The following is a 20,097-nucleotide window of genomic DNA, read 5'->3' on the forward strand; positions in this document are numbered from 1 at the left end:
CGGATACCTGGTGCCTCAAGGGCCACCCTTTCTGTCCCCTGCTGTCTCGCGCACATTCTGTCCTTTTCTCAAGACCTTAACCGTTACTGGTGTTCCACGTCTTCTCTTTATTACAATCCCTCAAAACCTAAACCTATTGGGAGGGTTACTTGGTCTCAATCTGAGTTGCTAAATAAAAAGTAAAAACTGAAAAAAAAAAAACCCTACCATCTCACAGGCCCAATCAGTGACCAATTAAATCAGGGCACAGGGTGCGGGCATCTGTGTTTTCTTAGACCAGTCTCCTCACTTTACAGGGGCGGACAGGAAGCCCAGAAAGGTGAAGCGAGTGTCTGCTGACCTCTTCCAGTGTGATACTGCGGCATCAGCCCAGCGTTTCAGGTATCAGAACATCTTGGGGCCTCTGATTCTATCAGCCGACGTCGAGGTCCCTTCCGGCCAACAGGTTTGACTGGCTTGTCTTCCGTACCCTCACCGAGCCCTCTTCTGTGCAGACAGAACAAGCCCTTAAAGGCTTTGTGTGATGGGCAGAGATGGGCAAGGAGAACGGGCACATTCCAGGGGCTAAGAACGCAGGCGCTACTCACCGCTGCCCGAATGCTCAGAGCCTTCTCACGTCCTGGCCCAGCTCCCTGACCTCCAGCGCAAGCTGCTCTCTCAGGGAGAAAGCACTTCTCCCTTCCCACTGGCTGTTTCCCACTCTGGGGCCTTATCCCCTGCCTCAGCCCCAGCACGAGTCGGAGGCGCCCCCCCCCCTCCCATTAAACAATTCAAGGGCTATTCGTCGAGCACCTATGGGCCAGGGACTCTCCTAGGCACGGAGTTACTACAGTGAGGGGGCCGAGCTGGTAGCTGCCAGCGCGCAAGCCGCGCGTCCCAAGTCGGACCGTAACCCGTCCCAGGAAAAGGCCACCCCTCGTCACCTCCTACCAGAGGCCCAACTGCTTGCTAGGCAAGGGAGAGCCACTGGGGAGACACACACTGGACAAACCAGAGCTGGTCTAGAGGAGCGCAGAGTTCAGGGGATGCAGACTCTCAGAAGTACCTGCGTTTAGGGAGCGGTTCCTTTTCAGCTGAGAAAACACTGCTTCAGAAGCGTGACCTCCGCCGATTCCGAACCCTGACGTGAGCAGCGTGCGCGCCGGAGTGAAGCTGTTGCTGATTGGCTGCTACAAGCCTCTGAAGTGAAGGTGTTGCTGATTGGCTGAATTCAGTTGGGAAGCGTGGGCTTGGGTGTATGGCTAGTGGGGGAGGTGTAGCTACCGTACGGCGAGGAACTATGGCCTGAGTCAGTCTATTCTCTTTTTTTCATTTTTAAACTTTTTAATCTTTTTTTTTTAAAGTGAAGTATAGTTAATTTACAGCGTTATTCTTGTCTTGATGTTAGCGTATGGGAACTCCCCCCATCCCCCAAGTACGCCTCTGGGTCCTTTCTCAGCCAAGTCTGGGTTCTGAAAGGGGGACACCCCAATACCTAAATTCAGGAAGCTCACGGTCTGCTTAGGAATTCGGGGCACACTCTTAAAAATGGAATCAGTGGGCCTAGGCGTGGTGTTCATTCAGCAAACGATTATGTAAACTCAAGGCCAATAGGAGAAGGGTCAAGAGCAAAATACAAAAATAAAATAAAATAGGGCTTTGGAATTGAAGCATCTCTGAATGGAAAGCTGACAGGAACCTCAGAGTGTGTGCTCCAGCCTCCTCGTTTAAAGGGTAGGAAAACCTGATTCCCAGAGGAGGTAACTAACACGCCCAAGTTCATAAAGCACGTTAGTTGACAAAGTGGGACCCAGGTATCCTGACTCCTGGTCCACTTCTTTACTGAAACCTACTGCCCATGAACAAGGAGAAAGGAGGAGCTGACTGCTCTCATGTAAGGTAATGGGGGAAAGCCTCATGGGGCAGCTGGGGCTGCAACTGGGCTTCGAGGGGAAGGGCATGACGAGCAAAGGCATGAGTACAGAACCCCCTTGCACCTGCTCATCCAGGCACCCCATTTCCTCACACCAGCCCCACCCGTTTTCTCCTGCCTCTGCCCTAGTGCCTGGCTCCCTCTTGCTGGAGTATTCACACCTGGAATTCACACCTGAATTCCAGGAGGCACATCAACCGGGATTTCTAAATTGCATTTGCAGGTCTGTCCCACTGGGGAAAGAGCGCGATGAGAGGACACCAGGGAGGTCCCCAGGTACTGGGCAGGCACCCAGGGCCTCCCCTCCTCCTCTTGCCCTGGAGCAGCTCTTCCACCGTTCTCTACAGATGCTCATGCGGGGCGAGCAGCAACAGCCCCCTTGCTGGCAGCGGCAGCCACAGGCTGGGAGTGGCCTGCGACCTGAGAGAGGTTACGGAGGCACAGCCTGTCCTCGATGCTCACAGACACCCTCTGCCCCTTCATATCTGAGCCTGGCCCCACCCTGCTCCGTGGCTCCTCCCAAAGCCCCAACCCCTCCCCCAAACCTGCTCGCTGATGTAGTCCTCCTTCCCTCTTGCAGAAGGACACATGTCCAGGTGCTGGAGATAAAGAAAAACATCAAGGTGGATCCTGTGCCCTCAAGTAATCATGAACAAGTCAGAGAAAGGGATCTAACGGATATATATGAAAGCCGAACAACATGGCAGGTGCTGTGCTGGGCACTTCCATGTTTTATTTAACTCACAGTGCCAAGAGGTAGAGACGGTTTGTGGTGGACAGAACCCTAAGATGGCGCGCCCAAATTCCCATCCCCTGGCTCTGGCGGCCATCGCCCCTCTGATGGGACTTCCCTTGCCAATCCCTGCTGCCATCCTCTACTTTTCAGGGCTAACACCCTGGCTACTTAGAGACAGAAGCTGGAAGAGCTGAGCAACAGGAGCAAGCTGTGCTTTCACATCTGGCAGGGACAGGGAGGTTCCCCAGGGAAGCTGAGAACAGCTGCCCGGAAGTGAGCAAGGAGATGCCACCAGCTGGCCAGGGGTGGCAGGGGGAGGGGGCAGGAATCCGCACCTGCTCCAGCTCCTACCGTGGGTGATGCCTTGGCCGCTGCACAACCCAGTGCTCGCTGCTCACTTCAGACTGGCAGGAAGCAGACGAGGGCGATGTTCCTTCAAAATTATCAGCTCCCTGCAATTCCCTACTCCAGGCCTCCTCGACCTAGAAAAACAGACCAGCACAGAACAGTGCACCCATCTGGACTCACAGACAGGCTTTATCCAGCTCTTCAGGAAGCCATGGGAGGAGAAATGAAAAGGACAGATCAAGCAAGGCCATGTGCACTTTCAATCAGTCACTGGCTCCCGGAATGTTCTAGCAGGAGGGGGGTCTGAAGATCATTTTGCTGCTGAGAAGACTAAGGCCAGAGAAGGAAAATGATTTGCCCTGAATCACACAGGCGAGTTGCGGCAGAGCCTGGCTTATGGCCCAAGTCTCCTCTGCCTCCTGTAATCAAGCCTCTGTATTTCTTCCTTACCCACCCCACAACATGTGTGTGCCTGTGTGCGTGTACACACACACAAACATATAATATACGTACATACAGACACATACACACATATAGGATTCTCAAAGAATATATTCTAGAGACAATTTAGAAAATGTAGAAAACAAGAAGAAAATTGATATTCAGCCAAAATACCCAAATTCAGAAATCATATGTTGGGGTATTTTATTTTCTCTATGCATACACATAATACATGAAGAATACATATTGACATATGTTGAAGCATTGGAATTTACTATGGATATGGATTTGCAATCTCTTTACTTGTTACATTAGCAAGTTACATCTATAAATATCTTCCAAAACGTTTAACAGCTTTAAAATACAACATTTTAATGCATGTAATGCACGTACCACATTTATTTAACTATTTCCCTATGGATGATCTTGAGATTATTTTTATTATTTTACAATTTAAGTAACAAGGCAATTGTTACTTACAAGGCAATTTGGGCAACTTTCACTTCCAGCCAAAGAGGAGTAACAAGGATCAGATTTACTCTGTCACTTGAACAAAAAATTGTTTTAAACATTTTGAAAACATAGGGCACATGCAAAAAAAAGTTTGTAAAATAGCAATTTTCAAGAAGGTTGCCATTGGGTGATAAAGGACGGTGATCCCTGAGAGATGGGAAACCACCAGGTGCGTGAGCCCTTCAGCTACCCCAGGTAAGTGCCTTGGGAGAGTTTCCAGGGGGTGCAGGGACGGGAGACCCCGGTGCAGCTTGATGAGGTCCCTGAGTTGAGTAGATGGAGCTGGGAATCCAGGGAGACCAGCTAGACAAAAACACAGAGAGGAGATTTCTGCAGAGAGCAAACCCTGGAGACCCGCAGAGGGTCTGCCCTAAGTCTTTAGGGGAATATTAATTAGCACGTGTGAGGAAACTACTGGAGGCTGGCAAGGAACCATTGGGAAGGATTCGCGGCATCCGTGCCTAGCATTCACATACAGCTGGCCACAGCCTATTGTCACCAGCCAGACTGGAAAAGCCACAATTCACAGGGCATTCAGTTGAGTCGTCAGGAAGGTCTTGCCTCAAAAGGAGGAAAAAATTAGCCCTAGACTGAGCCTTTTCTGAGCCCACCAAAAATATCTTAAAAGCAAGAACCAAAAGAATCAAATTGTTTCCACATAACTCAACTGTGTCCCAGAACAATGATCCAAATTATTTGCAAGAGAAACATTCAGCATCCAACAAGGTATGATTCACAATGTCTGGCATCCGATAAAAAATTACCAAGCAGGCAAAGAATCAGGAAAACACAACCCATGATGTGGGAGTCAAGCAATTGATTAAAAGTGACCCAGGACTAACGCATATATTAGAATTAGCAGACAGGACATTAAAACAGTTATTCTATCAGAATTCCATGTGTCGAGATAATTAACTAAGTAGAGACATTGAAGATGTAAAAAGATCCAAATCAGACTTCTAGAGATGAAAACTACAGTGTTTGAGATGAAGAGTACAGTGGAGGTGATTAAAGGCAGATCAGACATTTCAGAAAAGATGAAATAACTTGAAGTGTAGCAACAGAAGGTATACAAAATGAAACACAGAAAAACGGAATTTTAAAAAATGAAAAGAGCATCAGTGAACTATGGGACAACTTAATGGCCTAATATAAATGTAACTGGAACGAATCCTCAAAGGAGAGGAATGGGAGGGGAGGACAGAAGAAAATAATCGTCAAAATTTTCCACATTTGATGAAAAGGATAAACCCACAGATCCAAAGACCTCAATAAACCCCAAGAAACATGAAGAAAACATCAGCAATGCATATTATTATTATTAAATTGTTCAAATCTAATAAAAAAGAGAAAATCTTAAAAACAGCCAGAGAAGAAAGACATGTTACAAACAGAAAGAACAATGACAAGGATGACAGAAACTTTCTCACAGGAAACAAATCAAGTGACAAGAAAAAAAAAATGTCAGCTCACAATTCTATACTTAACTAACATTTCTTTCAAAATCGAAGGTGAAATGAAGACATACAAAAGCTGAACAAAATTATCACCAGCAGAAGAAATGTTAAAGAAAGTCCTTCAAGTGGAAGGAAAATGATACTAGATAGAAATGTGGATATACACAAAGGAATAATGAGCATGAAAAATGGTAACTACATAGATTAACAGACATGATTTTTTGCTTATTATATAAATCCCTTTAAAAGATAATTTACAGTCTAAACAACAATAACAATGTAGTACGGTGCTTGTAACATATGTAAAAGTAAATTGTATAACAGCAATAATATAAAGGCGGGGGGGTGGATAAATGGAAGCATCAGAAGATTCTTATATTACACCTGAAGTAGTATAATACTTGAAAGTAGGCTGTGATAAAAATGACTACCATAAGCCCTAATTCAACCACTAAAATAACAAAATAAGGAGCTATAGCTAATAAATCACCAAAAGAGATAAAACAGAATAAATAATAATCCAAATAAAGAGGAAAAAAAGGAATAAAGAACAGATGGGACAAAACAGAAAACAACAGCACAATGACAGACTTATACATGACCACACCAACAATCACATTAAATATAAAGGTTTTAAACACACCAATTAAAAGGCAGAAATTGCAACTGTCAGATTGGATAAGAAAACAACACCAACTATATATGCTGTCTACAAGAAATGTACTTTAAATATAAAGGCACAAACAGAAACAGACTCGGGAATTCCCTGGTGGTCCAGTGGTTGGTTAGAGCTCTGTGCTCTCACTCCTGAGGGCCTGGGTTCGATCCCTGGTTGGGAAACTAAAATCCCACAAGCTGCATGGTGTGGCCAGAAACAAAACGAACAAACAAAAAACCAAACAGACTCAAAGATACAGAGAACAAACTGGTGTTTACCAGTGAGGAGAGGGAAGGGAGGAGGGGCAAGACAGGGGCAGGAGATTAAGAGGTATAAACTACTATATATAAAATAGGGACTTCCCTGGTAGTGCAGTGCTTAAGAATCCACCTGCCAATGCAGGGGACACGGGTTTGAGCCCTGGTCCAGGAAGGTCCCACATGCTGCAGAGCAACTAAGCCTGTGCACCACAACTACTGAGCCTGTGCTCTAGAGCCCGCGAGCCACAACTACTGAGCCCACGAGCCACAACTACTGAAGCCCACGCGCCTAGAGCCCGTGCTCTGCAACAAGAGAAGCCACCGCAATGAGAAGCCCATGCACTGCAACGAAGAGTAGCCCCCGCTCACCGCAACTAGAGAAAAGCCCATGTGCAGCAACGAAGACCCAACACAGCCAAAAAATAAATTAATTAAACAAAAAAAATTAAAACACAAAACAAAAAAGCTACAAGGATATATCGTACAGCATAGGGAATATAGCGAATATTTTATAATAACTTTAAATGTAGTATAATCTATAAAAATATTGAATCATTATGTTGTATACCTGAAATCAATATCATGTTATAAATCAACTATACTTTAATTAAAACAGTAAAAATAAATACAATATAAAACTAAAATAGAATTTAAAAAACGTAAAGGATGGAAAAATGCACTAGCCAAAAAAAAAGCTGGATGGGGTATTCTAATACCAGACAAGGTAGATTTAAGAGCAAAGAATATTACTACAGATAAAGAAGGTCTACCTTATGAAGAAAAAGAGGTGAATTAATCAAGAGGACATAACAATCCTAAATGGTTATGCCCCTATTAACAGAGGTTCAAAATACATGAAGCAGGGCTTCTCTGGTGGCGCAGTGTTTGAGAGTCCGCCTGCCGATGCAGGGGGCATGGGTTCGTGCCCCAGTCCAGGAGGATCCCACATGCCGCGGAGCGGCTGGGCCCGTGAGCCATGGCCACTGAGCCTGCACGTCCGGAGTCTGTGCTCCGCAATGGGAGAGGCCACAACAGTGAGAGGCCCGCGTACCACGAAAAAAAAATACATGAAGCAAAAATGAAGAACTATAAGGAGAAACTGACAAATCCACAATTACATTCAGAAATTCCAGTAACTCTCTCAAAAACTGACAGAACAAGCAGACAGAAAATCAGCAAGGACAGAGTAGCCTTGAGCAATACTGTCAAACAACTTGATATAATTGACATTCATCAAACACTCCACCCAACAACAGTAGAACACACATTCTTCTTTTTAAAGCATTACTTTTCTTTTTAAATTTATTTTTGGCTGTGTTGGGTCTTCGCTGCTGCGCACAGGCTTTCTCTGGTTGTGGCGAGCAGGGGCTACTCTTTGTTGCGGTGCACAGGCTTCTCATTGCGGTGGCTTCTCTTGTTGTGGAGCACGGGCTCTAGGTGTGTGGGCTGCAGTAGTTGTGGCACACAGGCCCTAGTAGTTGTGGCTCGCGGGCTCTAGAGTGCAGGCTCAGTAGTTGTGGTGCACGGGTTTAAGTTGCTCCGCAGCATGTGGGATCTTCCCGGACCAAGGATTGAACCCACGTCTCCTGCATTGGCAGGCGGATTCTTAACCACTGCACCACCAGGGAAGTCCTGAACACATATTCTTTTCAAGTGCATATTGAACATTTACCAAGATAGACCATCTTCTAGGGCATTAAAAAAAGTCTGAATACATGTAAAAGGGTTGAAGTCATAAAAGTTAAAGAATTAAATTAGAAATCAATAAAATAAAGCTGTACGAAAAATTATCAAATATTTGGAAAGTAACATATTTATATGTAACTCATGTATCAAATAAGAAATCAAAAGGGAAATTAGAAAGTATTTTGAACTGAATGAAAATTAAAACAGAACATAAAAATTTGTGGAATGCAGTTAAAGCTGTACTTTGGGGAAATTTTGTAGCATTAAATGCATATCTTAGAAAAGAAGAAAGGACTCAAATCAATGACCTAAGCCTCTACCTTAAGAAAATATAAAAAGAACAATTAAATCCAAAGTAGGCAACAGAAAGGAAATAAAAGATAGAGTGGCAATCAATCAAATAGAAAAGAATGAAACATTAGAGAAATTCAATGAAACCAAGAGCTGTTTGCCTGAGACCAATAAAATTAATAAACTTCTAAACAGTCTGACGGGGGAAAAAAAAAAGAAAGAAAGAAAACACCAACTACCAATAACAGAAATGAGAAAGGTCAAAGAGGTTCTCACAAAAATTTGTACACAAAAGGGAAAATTATAAGCAACTTCTGTCTGTAAATCTGTCAATTTAAATGAAATGGATGGATTCCTTGAAAGACACAAACTACTAAAGTTTACTGAAGAAGAAACAGATAACCTGAATAGGCCTACATACATTAAGAAATGAAATATATTGTTAACAACCTACCCACAAAGAAAATTCCAGGCTCATATCGCTTCACTGGTGAATTCTGCTAAACACCTTAGGAATAAATAAAACCAGTTCTACACAAACTTTTCCAGAAAACTGAAGGAGAAAATACTTCCCAGCTCATTCCATGAAGCCAGCATTATCCTAATACCAGAACCAGATAAAGACATAAAAAGTAATGAAAACTACAGACCAATATCCCTCCTAAATATAGATGCAAAAAATTCTAAACAAAATTTTGGTAAATTAAATCCAACAATATGTAAAAAGGTAACACATCATAACCAAGTGGGGTCTCTCCCACTTTTAACATTTAAAAATCAATCTGTGGGACTTCCCCGTGACACAGTGGTTAAGAATCCATCTGCCAATGCAGGGGACACGGGTTCGATCCCTGGCCAGGAAGATACCACATGCCGTGGAGCAACTAAGCCCATGTGCCACAACTACTGAGACTGCGCTCTAGAGCCTGCGAGCCACAACTACTGAGCTCCCATGCCACAACTACTGAAGCCCATGCGCCTAGAGACCGTGCTCTGCAACAAGAGAAGCCACCACAATGAGAAGCCCGTGCACTGCAATGAAGAGTAGCCCCAGCTTGCCACAACTAGAAAAAGCCCACATGCAGCAATGAAGACCCAACGCAGTCAAAGTAATAAATAAATAAATAAAATTAAAAAAATAAAAAAACCAAACTGTGTAATTCACAACATTAATAAACTAAAAAAGAAAAACCGTATGATCATCTCAATAAATACAGAAAAGGCATTTGACAATATTCAATAACCATTTCTGATTTTTAAAAAATTCTCAGCAAACTAGGAGTAGAAGCAAATATTCCCAACGTGATTCAAAGCATTTATCTGGTAGAGAATTTATATCCAGAATAAAAGACATCCATATTGGAAAGGAAGACATACAAAAGTCTTTACATGATTACATGTTTACATGATTCTCTATTAGAGAAAATCGAATGGAATCTACAAAAAAGCTACCAAACGTATGAGTTTAGCAAGATTGCTCAATACACGATTAATATGCAAAAATCATTTCTATCTCTCTAACCTATCAATATACAATCAGAAGCTGAAAATTTAAAAACTATACAATTAACTCTTACAATGCAATAATTTTTTAAAAACCCAATTTTAAAATGGGCAAAAAATCTGAATAGACATTTTTCCAGAGAAGACCTAGAAATGGCCAAAAAGCACATGAAAAGATGCTCAACATCATTAGCTATTGAGAAAATGCAAATCAAAAATACAATAAGATACCACTTCACACCCACTAGCATGGCCATAATAAGAAAGACAGATAATCACAAGTGTTGGCAAGGACATGGAGAAATTGGAAGACTAATAGAGTGCTAGTGGGCAAATTGTGCAGCCACTTTGGAAAAGAGTTTGGCAGTTAAATATAAAATATTAAGCACAGAGTTACCATATGATTCAGAAATGCCATTCGTAGGTATATACCCAAGACAAATAAAAACATGTTCACACAAAAACTTGTACGCAACTGCTTACAGGCACACCATTAACAATAGTGAAAATAAACTGAAACAACCCAAATATCCATCAGCTGATGAATGGATAAACAAAATGTGGTATATCCCATACAATGAAATACTATTCAGCAATAAAAAGAAATGAAGGACTGATAAATGCTACATGTATGACCTTGAATACTTTAGGCTGAGTGAAAGAAGTCAGACCCCAAAGACCATGTATTGTATGATTTCATTGATATGAAACATACAGAATAAGGAAATATAGAAACAGAAAGTAGCTTAGTTGTTGCCTAGGGCTGGGAAGGATGGGAGAGTTGGGGGTGACGAATAAGGGGACCATAGGCAACAAAAGTGTTCTAAAATTGATTATGGTGATGGTCTCTAAATATAATTGTAAGTTTTAAATGGGTGAATTGTATGTCGAGTGAACTATATCTCAATGAAGCTCTTAAAGAAACAAGCAAGCAAAGTTGGTGTGGTCTCCAAGGGGTAGGATTCCCAGGAATTTGTTCTGAGTCCTACATGAACCTACACGAAGCCATGGATGAGACCCAGTTGATGTTTCCTCCCCTTTCAACCTCTCCATCCCTCCTGTTCCCTCCATTACAAGTCTCAGAAGCCTAGATATTAGTTAGTAACTCACCACCTGAGCCCTCAGGAAGGTAGGTGGCAGCTTCAGATCATCCTCAGCACAGTGCCTCCAAGGAACTTGCTGGCAGGCCCTCACAGAGCAGGAGCCACTTCAGTTGAGCCACAAAGCAGGATTCCCAGAGGCTGGGCAAGGCAACTGCACACCGCTTCTTTCCCACAGGTCAGTGGTCTGGAGGGTGAACCATGCTGGCTGCCAAGCCAAGATTACAGGGAAGGACGCCTGCTTCCACCCCCCCAAATACAGTGGAGCATGTCTGCCCCAGCCAGACCCATGGCTGACTGGGAGAGGGTGGGAGTGGGGCATCACGGGATGGAGGCGGGGGTGGGGTGTTGCCTCCAACATGCTGGGACCAGAGAGGGGAGCCCATGGTGCCTGCAAGAGTTGCAAAGGTGGCACACGAGAGGGGTGGCATTCTAACAACTTCCTGAAGCTGGAGCAGGCTGCCCCACTTACCTGCATGGCTGCCCAGAATCCTTCCCAAGCAAAAGCCTTGCCTCTTCGGTAAGCAAAGAAGAAATCGAGAAATGCCAGGCCATCTGGGAGCCACTGGGAGAGCACCTGCCCGGGTACTCCTTCCGAATTCTAGGTGCTGTTTTACACAGCAGGGTTCCAGCCACCTCCTCCTTCCAGGAGCTCAGAGGGAGCAGGGATGGCTACCCTGAGGTGCTGGGACACTTGGCCCAGGGCAGGATCAGGCCCTTCACCCCCAAACCAACACCAGGGTCTTCCTGGACTCTGGTGAAGTAGCCCTGCTGTCACCAGGACACAGGCAGCCCCAGAGTTGCTGGCACCGGTGGCAGGGGACTGGCTCTGAAATGCCAAACACAGGCATTAGGAACACTGGAAAGAACTGGGAACTGGGGGACATTTTGCACAGAGAGAACAAGTTTTTTTTTTTTTTACATCTTTACTGGAGTATAATTGCTTTACAATGGTGTGTTAGTTTCTGCTTTATTTTTATTTTTTACATCTTTATTGGAGTATAATTGCTTTACAATGGTGTACTAGTTTCTGCTTTATAACAAAGTGAATCAGTTATACATATACAAATATCCCCATATCTCTTCCCTCTTGCATCTCCCTCCCTCCCACCCTCCCTATCCCACCCCTCTAGGTGGTCACAAAGCACCGAGCTGATCTCCCTGTGCTATGCGGCTGCTTCCCACTAGCTATCTATTTTACGTTTGGTAGTGTACGTATGTCCATGCCTCTCTCTCACTTTGTCACAGCTTACCCTTCCCCCTCCCCATATCCTTAAGTCCATTCTCTAGTAGGTCTGTGTCTTTATTCCTTTCTTACCCCTAGGTTCTTCATGACATTTTTTTTTCTTAAATTCCATATATATGTGTTAGCATACGGTATTTGTCTTTCTCTTTCTGACTTACTTCACGCTGTATGACAGACTCTAGGTCCATCCAGCTCATTACAAATAGCTCAGTTTCGTTTCTTTTTATGGCTGAGTAATATTCCATTGTATATATGATGCCACATCTTCTTTATCCATTCATCTGTTAATGGACACTTGGGTTGCTTCCATGTCCTGGCTATTGTAAATAGAGCGGCAATGAACATTTTGGTACATGACTCTTTGAATTATGGTTTTCTCAGGGTATATGCCCAGTAGTGGGATTGCTGGGTCATATGGTAGTGTTATTTGTAGTTTTTTAAGGAACCTCCACACTGTTCTCCATAGCGGGTGTACCAATTCACATTCCCACCAGCAGTGCAAGAGTGTTCCCTTTTCTCCACACCCTCTCCAGCATTTATTGTTTCCAGATTTTTTGATGATGGCCATTCTGACTGGTGTGAGATGATATCTCATTGTAGTTTTGATTTGCATTTCTCCAATGATTAATGATGTTGAGCATTCTTTCATGTGTTTGTTGGCAGTCTGTATATCTTCTTTGGAGAAATGTCTATTTAGGTCTTCTGCCCATTTTTGGATTGGGTTGTTTTTTTGTTATTGAGCTGCATGAGCTGCTTGTATATTTTGGAGATCAATCCTTTGTCAGTTGTTTCATTTGCAAATATTTTCTCCCATTCTGAGGGCTGTCTTTTGGTCTTGTTTATGGTTTCCTTTGCTGTGCAAAAGCTTTGAAGTTTCATTAGGTCCCATTTGTTTATTTTTGTTTTTATTTCCATTTCTCTAGGAGGTGGGTCAAAAAGGATCTTGCTGTGATTTATGTCATAGAGTGTTCTGCCTATGTTTTCCTCTAAGAGTTTGATAGTTTCTGGCCTTACATTTAGGTCTTTAATCCATTTTGAGCTTATTTTTGTGTATGGTGTTAGGGAGTGATCTAATCTCATACTTTTACATGTACCTGTCCAGTTTTCCCAGCACCACTTATTGAAGAGGCTGTCCTTTCTCCACTGTATATTCTTGCCTCCTTTATCAAAGATAAGGTGTCCATATGTGCGTGGGTTTATCTCTGGGCTTTCTATCCTGTTCCATTGATCTATATTTCTGTTTGAGAGAACAATTTCTGATCAACCCTTTCCAATGATTTGTAGCTTGTACTCAACCATTCACAGGAGATTGTTTCAAGGACTTTATTTTAAATTGATATAGAGTCTACTCAGTGACAAAATTCATTTATTGCATTCTTTCCATTTAATAGCTGGGATTCAAAGTGTTAAAGATTTGATTTACCCAAGTGAAAAAAAGACGAAAGAATCATTTGTAAGCGCCATTTCTGAAGAATATGCCTAATGTTTCAAAGTTACTGTTTTGTGCCTTTAGGTTACAGTACTAACATCGCACTCCAAGTAAAGTGTAAGACACAGGTCTAACTCACAACCACATGAAACTCGGGCAACAACCATCCTGAAACAGCTGTAACACGCGCATCGGCCTCCAGGCCTCGCGTGCTCACGCTCACGGAGGACTTGAGTTAGGACATTCTACCTTTCCAGAAACACAGTGGCTCTGAATGCCTCAACCACTCCTTGTGGTAGAGGGGTTAAAGGATCCTTTTCTGAAGTTGGCTTCTCCATGGAAGAGGAGAATGGCTTAAGGACATTCTGAAATTTAGAAACAAAATCAAACAAAACCCTTTTGCCAAAAAGTCTCTGTCCTCTGCAAAGCTGGTGAATGTGTGGATGCCAGTATTTTTAGAGAGAGATGTTTTAGGGGCAGGAGGTAACTGACCAAGTGAGGATGCTTTCTAAGGTTTTTTTTTTTTTTTTCCTAGAAAGGCAGAAAAGAATAAAAATCAGTTAAACATAATATTTAGAATGTAACATCTTCACTTGGGCAATTATGAATATGAAATCACCATGGCAACAAAAGTACCATCTTCTGATGACTGCACTGGGAAAGTCAACAAACCCACACTAATTCCTGTTCCGCTTATTTCTTGGCTCGAGCTCAGCACTTTCAGCGGACCTCATGCGACGATTCTGTCTGGGACTTATTTCTGTGTCTTGAAGATCATATCTGAAAATGGAAGAAACAAAATGGCAGCTTAGAAAATGATGATCACTATTATTCCACAGCAGTTTCTAGTTTACAGGCCCCTTCCCGTGTGTTTTTATGTGAGCCTCCAAATAGCCTTCTACTCCACTGACAAGTCTGCTATGATAATTATTATGACTTTTATTATTTCCACTGCACAACTGAGAAAACAGGTGACTTAGCAAAGATCACAGATCATAAGTGACAGAGTTAGGAACTGAACTCCTTTCTTCTGAGTCAGAATCAAGCAGCTTTACACTTCTGCTCCAGAGGCAGAAAGCTGCAGAAAATGTGCTTCCATCCTAACAACAAGGTGAAGCCAGAGAGACGAACAAAATCATAACTTATCATGATCCTGTCAGACAGCTGAGGTTGTAAGGGAACCAAGGAAACAAAATCCCCTCCCAAGAGAGATGAGCCACACGCATCCTTTCACTTCGGGCAGAGCACTGGGGAAAGGGGTGGCTGCCGCACAAGCAGGTGGGAAGACGAAAGCTGACATTTTCTGGATTTTGCAGCACAGCCTGGTGCTGCGGGCCCCCGACACCGGAGCCTCGGCAGCGCTCCTTGAGACACTGACAGAGGGCAGGACACTGAAGAGGGCCCACATGGGGCACAGGGGTAAAGCAGGGGATGGGGAGTGGCAGGGGTCAGGCTCTGTCTGATTTCCCAGGTTTGTCAGTGGAGTAGAAGGCTACTCGGAGGATTAAATGAAAACGCATGGGAAGGCACTTATAAACTAGAAAATGATGTAGAGAATAATAAGAGATGATTTAAAGTATATGGGAGGGGCTTCCCTGGTGGCGCAGTGGTTAAGAATCTGCCTGCCAATGCAGGGGACACAGGTTTGAGCCCTGGTCTGGGAAGATCCCACATGCCATGGAGCAACTAAGCCCATGTGCCACAACTACTGACCCTGTACTCTAAAGCCCACGAGCCTCAAGTACTGAGCCTGTGTGCCACAACTACTGAAGCCTGCATGCCTAGAGCCCGTGCCCCACAAGAAGAGAAGCCACTGCAATGAGAAGCACTGCAACAAAGAGTAGCCCCCGCTCACCGCAACCAGAGAAAGCCTGTGCACAGCAACAAAGACCCAATGCAGCCAAAAATAAATAAAAATTAAAATAAATGAAGTATATGGGAAGATGTGCATAGGTTAAATGCAAATATTACACCATTTTATATATGGGACTTGAGTATCTATGGATTTCGGTAACTGCAGCAGTGAGGGGCAGGGTCCTGGAACCAACCCTCATGGATTCTGAGGGATAACTGTAATCTCAATATTGAGTCTTCCTTACACCTGCTCAAATCTGTTGTTGAGCCTCTTAGTGAAATTTTCATTTCAGCTATTTTGTTTTTCAACTCCAGAATTTCTATTTTTAAAAAATAATTTCTGGGCTTCCCTGGTGGCACAGTGGTTGAGAGTCCGCCGGCTGCTGCAGGGGACGTAGGTTCGTGTCCCAGTCCGGGAGGATCCCACATGCTGCGGGGCAGCTGGGCCCGTGAGCCATGGCTGCTGAGCCTGTGCGTCCGGAGCCTGTGCTCCGCAACAGGAGAGGCCACAGCAGTGAGAGGCCCGCGTACCACAAAATAAATAAATAAATAAATAATTTCTATTTCTTTATTGGTATCCTCTATTTGGTGAGACACTGTTCTCATACATCCCTTTAGTCCTTTGATCAGAGTCAAAACAGCTGATTTCATTGGTTGCTTCTCCCCCGCCCCGGTGTGTATAGGCCACAGTTTCTTGTTTCTTTATGTCTAATATTTTGTTGAAAACTGGACATTTTTACCAATATACTGTGGCAACTATGGGAATTAGATTTTCCTCCTTCCTCAGCGTCTGTTCATGTTGGTGTCTGCTGCTGTTTGTTAAGTGACTTTCTGAGCTCCTGTAGATATACATTCTTTGCTGTGTGAGACCACTGACGTGTCTGCTACATGAGCTTAGTGGTCAGCTAATGATTAGACAGAACTTTCCCTAATCGCCTGGAACCAATATAACACAGAAGCCCTTGTCACAATCAGTCTTTGCCAAGGGACTCTGTGTTGGGGCATGCATTCAGCACTTGGGGCACAACTCCGCCTTAGCCTCTCCTTTCAGCTTGCATGGAGCCTCATAGTCAGCTCAAGGTGAGAGATTAGGACCCTCTCAGGTCTCTCCTGCGCACACACAGAGCCCTAAGCATGCGTGTGACCTTCCAGAGCCACAGGAATACATCAGAGCTGGTCAAAGCCCCGATGGAAATCTTATTTTCCAGCCTTTCCTTTAAGCTTTTTGCTTAACATATTGTTTGCCCCAACTGTTATCTACCTCACATGGCTATGAAGTTAATCAATTGTCTCTAATTGTTTTAAACAAACACCTCAGGGGAAAAAGAGGCTTTTCGCACTGGGTGAGCTCCAAGTCAGGTAGACAGTCTTGCAAGTGGGAGTCCTCCAGGAAACCACCAGACAGATCAAATAATAATTCTCTGGGAATGAGGCTATGAAGGCGCTCCAACTCCGTTCTGCCCTTTCTGCGGGTTGCCAGGCTGCTGGTCCTCATCACGACAGCACACTACTGGCTCCCAAGGCCACTGCCGGGCTAGAGAGAGGGGGATGGGAACAGGGGAAGTCAAATCACCACAAAGCTCACTGTTCTAACTAAAATTCAGATATTTTTCTTGAAGAAATGCTCCCTGGATTGTTGCTGTCTTTGGTTAATTTTCAGTTTTGAAAAAGTTGATTCTGCCAAGTTTTGTCAATTTTGTCATTGCTTTTACGCAGAGAATTTCCAGACGTCCTTATTTCACAACTCTCCTGAATGTTTTCTCCTTTATCTTTTTAATTTTTTCCCCCAGCTTTTAACTCATGGTCTTAATATCTCTAAACTTTCACAAGTCAAATTTCTCATCTTTTTTTCCCTAAATAAATAAATTTATTTATTTACTTATTTTTGGCTGCGTTGGGTCTTCGTTGCTGCGCACGGGCTTTCTCTAGTTCCAGCGAGCAGGGGCTACTCTTCGTTGCGGTACGCAGGCTTCTCATTGCGGTGGCTCCTCTTTGTGGCAGAGCACGGGCTCTAGGCGTGTGGGCTCAGTAGTTGTGGCTCGCGGGCTTAGTTGCTCCGCGGCATGTGGGATCTTCCCGGACCAGGGCTTGAACCCGTGTCCCCTGCATCGGCAAGCGGATTCTTAACCACTGCGCCACCAGGGAAGTCCCAAATTTCTCATCTTAATATTTTATTGCCATTTATTTATTTGGCTTCTGGGTTTTTTTTTTTTAATGGGATGTTCCCCTTTATATTTAACTTCTATAAAATTACTGTTTCTTTGCTCTCTTACCTTGTTTTTAATTTCCTTCTAAAATTTTAAGTAATGTGTTTCTCCCATATTTCCCCTCTTTGATTTGCCTTCACAATAGCTGGGAACAAACATGGCTATAGTGTTAGTGGAAGAAGCAGCCTCTACCATAAGCATGGGCTTGAAGCAGAGTCCCTAGCAAGCAAGGATCTCAAGGTTCTCCCAGAGTAATTCTCTAAAATACCTCATCCTCAAAGATGCAGGAATCCTAATAGGATAAACCACCTCAAGATTTTTTTCCAAGCATGTAACACACTTATTTACTAGAATGATGACACTTAATAACATGGCCCAAACACAACAGGCTTTTAAATTCTTAGCCTCTGGAAGGTATAATCAATGGATTTTTGAGCAAACTTTGCCAACTGAATGCTGTTAGCCAATTGGGGATACTCCTGTGGCGGACCATGGTGAGAGGCATCAGGAAGCCCTGAATCTACTGAACACAGAAGCCATACCTGGGAGATGTGGCCATCTATGACCAGCCTGCTTCCAGTATACACTATTACCAGGATGATTTACCTGGGCAGAATAAGGGCCATTTAAAGAGGGAAGAGGTTTCTGATTCTTCTTCTTTTGTTTTTGGTTTTTTTTTTTTTTTGGAAACACTAGATTGGTTGTTTCCCTGCTGTAAGTACTTTCAATTTTTTAAGCACTGTATGGGGCAAAGGGCCCGTCCAGAATACTAGTGCATAAGCTTGAAGAAGGACCAAAAACGGACAAGTATTACACGGAAGGCAAGTTACAGGCCAGTTTCTCAACATAACAACAAAACATCTTAAACAAAATATTAAGAAACCAAGTCTAGCAACATACAAAAGAGTTAATACACCATCAACAAATTAGGTTTATTTCAAGAATGCAATCTTGATTTAACATGCAAAAGATCAATGTAATTCACCACATTAAAAAAATAAAGGAGAAAAATCACATACTCTTCTCAATATATTCAATATAAAACATAAAACACTTGAAAATATTCATCATCCATTTATGTTAAAAACTAGGAATATAAGGTAAAAATATTGAATGCTTTCCCACTAAGATTGGGAATAAGAAGAGGATACCCTTATTACCACTTCTAGTTAACATCTAAATAGCAGTCCTAAACTGTTCAATTAAGCATTAACAAAGACTTTAGAAAAGGTATTATATTGAGATGACATGGTTATAGATGTCGAAAAAAACCACAACCCTATAGGGTATCAGAATTATTAAGTAAATTTATCAAAACTCGTGAATACAGGGTTAATGTAAAAATTTAATTTGCTTCATATATTAGCAACAAGCAATTAGAAAATAGTAAACAAACAACAAAAGAATATTATTTTTAATAACATAGTTATCAGAGGAATGCAAATTTAAATCACAATGAGACGCCACTAGACCCTATGAAGGAGAATGACTAAAATGAAAAAACTAAGAATGCCCATCACTGATGAGGAAATGGAACTTCTGGACCGCCCACTGTGAATGGGCGTTTAAACTGGCGTGAGCACTTTGGAAAAATGGCTGGGAGAAGCTACTGGATACATGCACATCCTAACACCCAGCTATACCACTCCGCAGTATATACTCAAAAGAAACAAAAGCACATGCACCAAAGGACATTTAACAGTTATGTTCCTGACATCCTTATTCATGACAGCCAAAAACTCGAAGAAATATATCTAGCAAAAGTAGTATGGGTAAATAAATGGTGACTTATTCATACAGTGGAATATCACAGAGCAGAGGTTCTCAAACTTTGGTCTACAGCAGGATCACCTGAGGGCTTCTTAAAACACAGGTTGATGGTCCCCATCCCCAGAGTTTCTCATTCAGAAGGTCTGGTGTGGGGCTCAAGAATTTCCCTTTCTAATATATTCCCAGGTGATACAAATGCTGCTGGTCAGGAAACCACACTTTGAAAGCCACCGCTCTAGATAAAGCAGTGAAAAATAACAAACTACCGTGATATGCAACCATGGAAATCTCACACCTGTAACGTTGTCTCCAAGAGCGCATAAAACACTTGAAATTCCATTTATAAGCAATTTAAAACCAGGCAAAATTAACCCATGGTGATGGAAGCCAGAGCCGTGCTTACCTCTGGGAGGAGGCATGAGAAGGCTCTTAGAATGCCAGGAATGTTCCACATCCACATCTGGGTGGTGACCTTGGTGGCCCCCCATGATCCACACCTCCTGCCTTTGTGCAATCCCCTTCCCTAGCGTCTGGGGCTGGCCTCGTGACTTACTTTAACCAACAGGATGTGGCCGAAGTGATACAGCACAAGTTTCAGGACTAAGTCTTAAGAAGGCTAAGAGATTTTTGTATTTGCACCTCTTGGGAACTGTATCAGTCTGGGTCCAATCAGGACCATGATAACT

The 20,097-nt window shown here is 43.2% G+C and overlaps 1 protein-coding gene across 4 annotated transcripts in view; it reads right to left on the reverse strand.

Moving 5' to 3' along the window:
* Positions 1 to 13,460: 13,460 nt before the first annotated feature.
* RAD18 (RAD18 E3 ubiquitin protein ligase) overlaps positions 13,461 to 20,097 on the reverse strand; it is a 114,891-nt gene continuing 108,254 nt past the window's right edge. For all 4 annotated transcript variants that reach the window (XM_067755297.1, XM_067755294.1, XM_067755296.1 and 1 more), the window contains one exon: positions 13,461 to 14,360. In XM_067755297.1, coding sequence (XP_067611398.1) covers positions 14,258 to 14,360 — 103 coding nt within the window. In that variant the 3' untranslated portion in view covers positions 13,461 to 14,257. The remainder of the gene's footprint in view (positions 14,361 to 20,097) is intronic.

The sequence above is a fragment of the Pseudorca crassidens genome, chromosome 10, assembly GCF_039906515.1.
Source record: "Pseudorca crassidens isolate mPseCra1 chromosome 10, mPseCra1.hap1, whole genome shotgun sequence".
In the NCBI taxonomy this organism is placed as follows: domain Eukaryota; kingdom Metazoa; phylum Chordata; class Mammalia; order Artiodactyla; family Delphinidae; genus Pseudorca; species Pseudorca crassidens.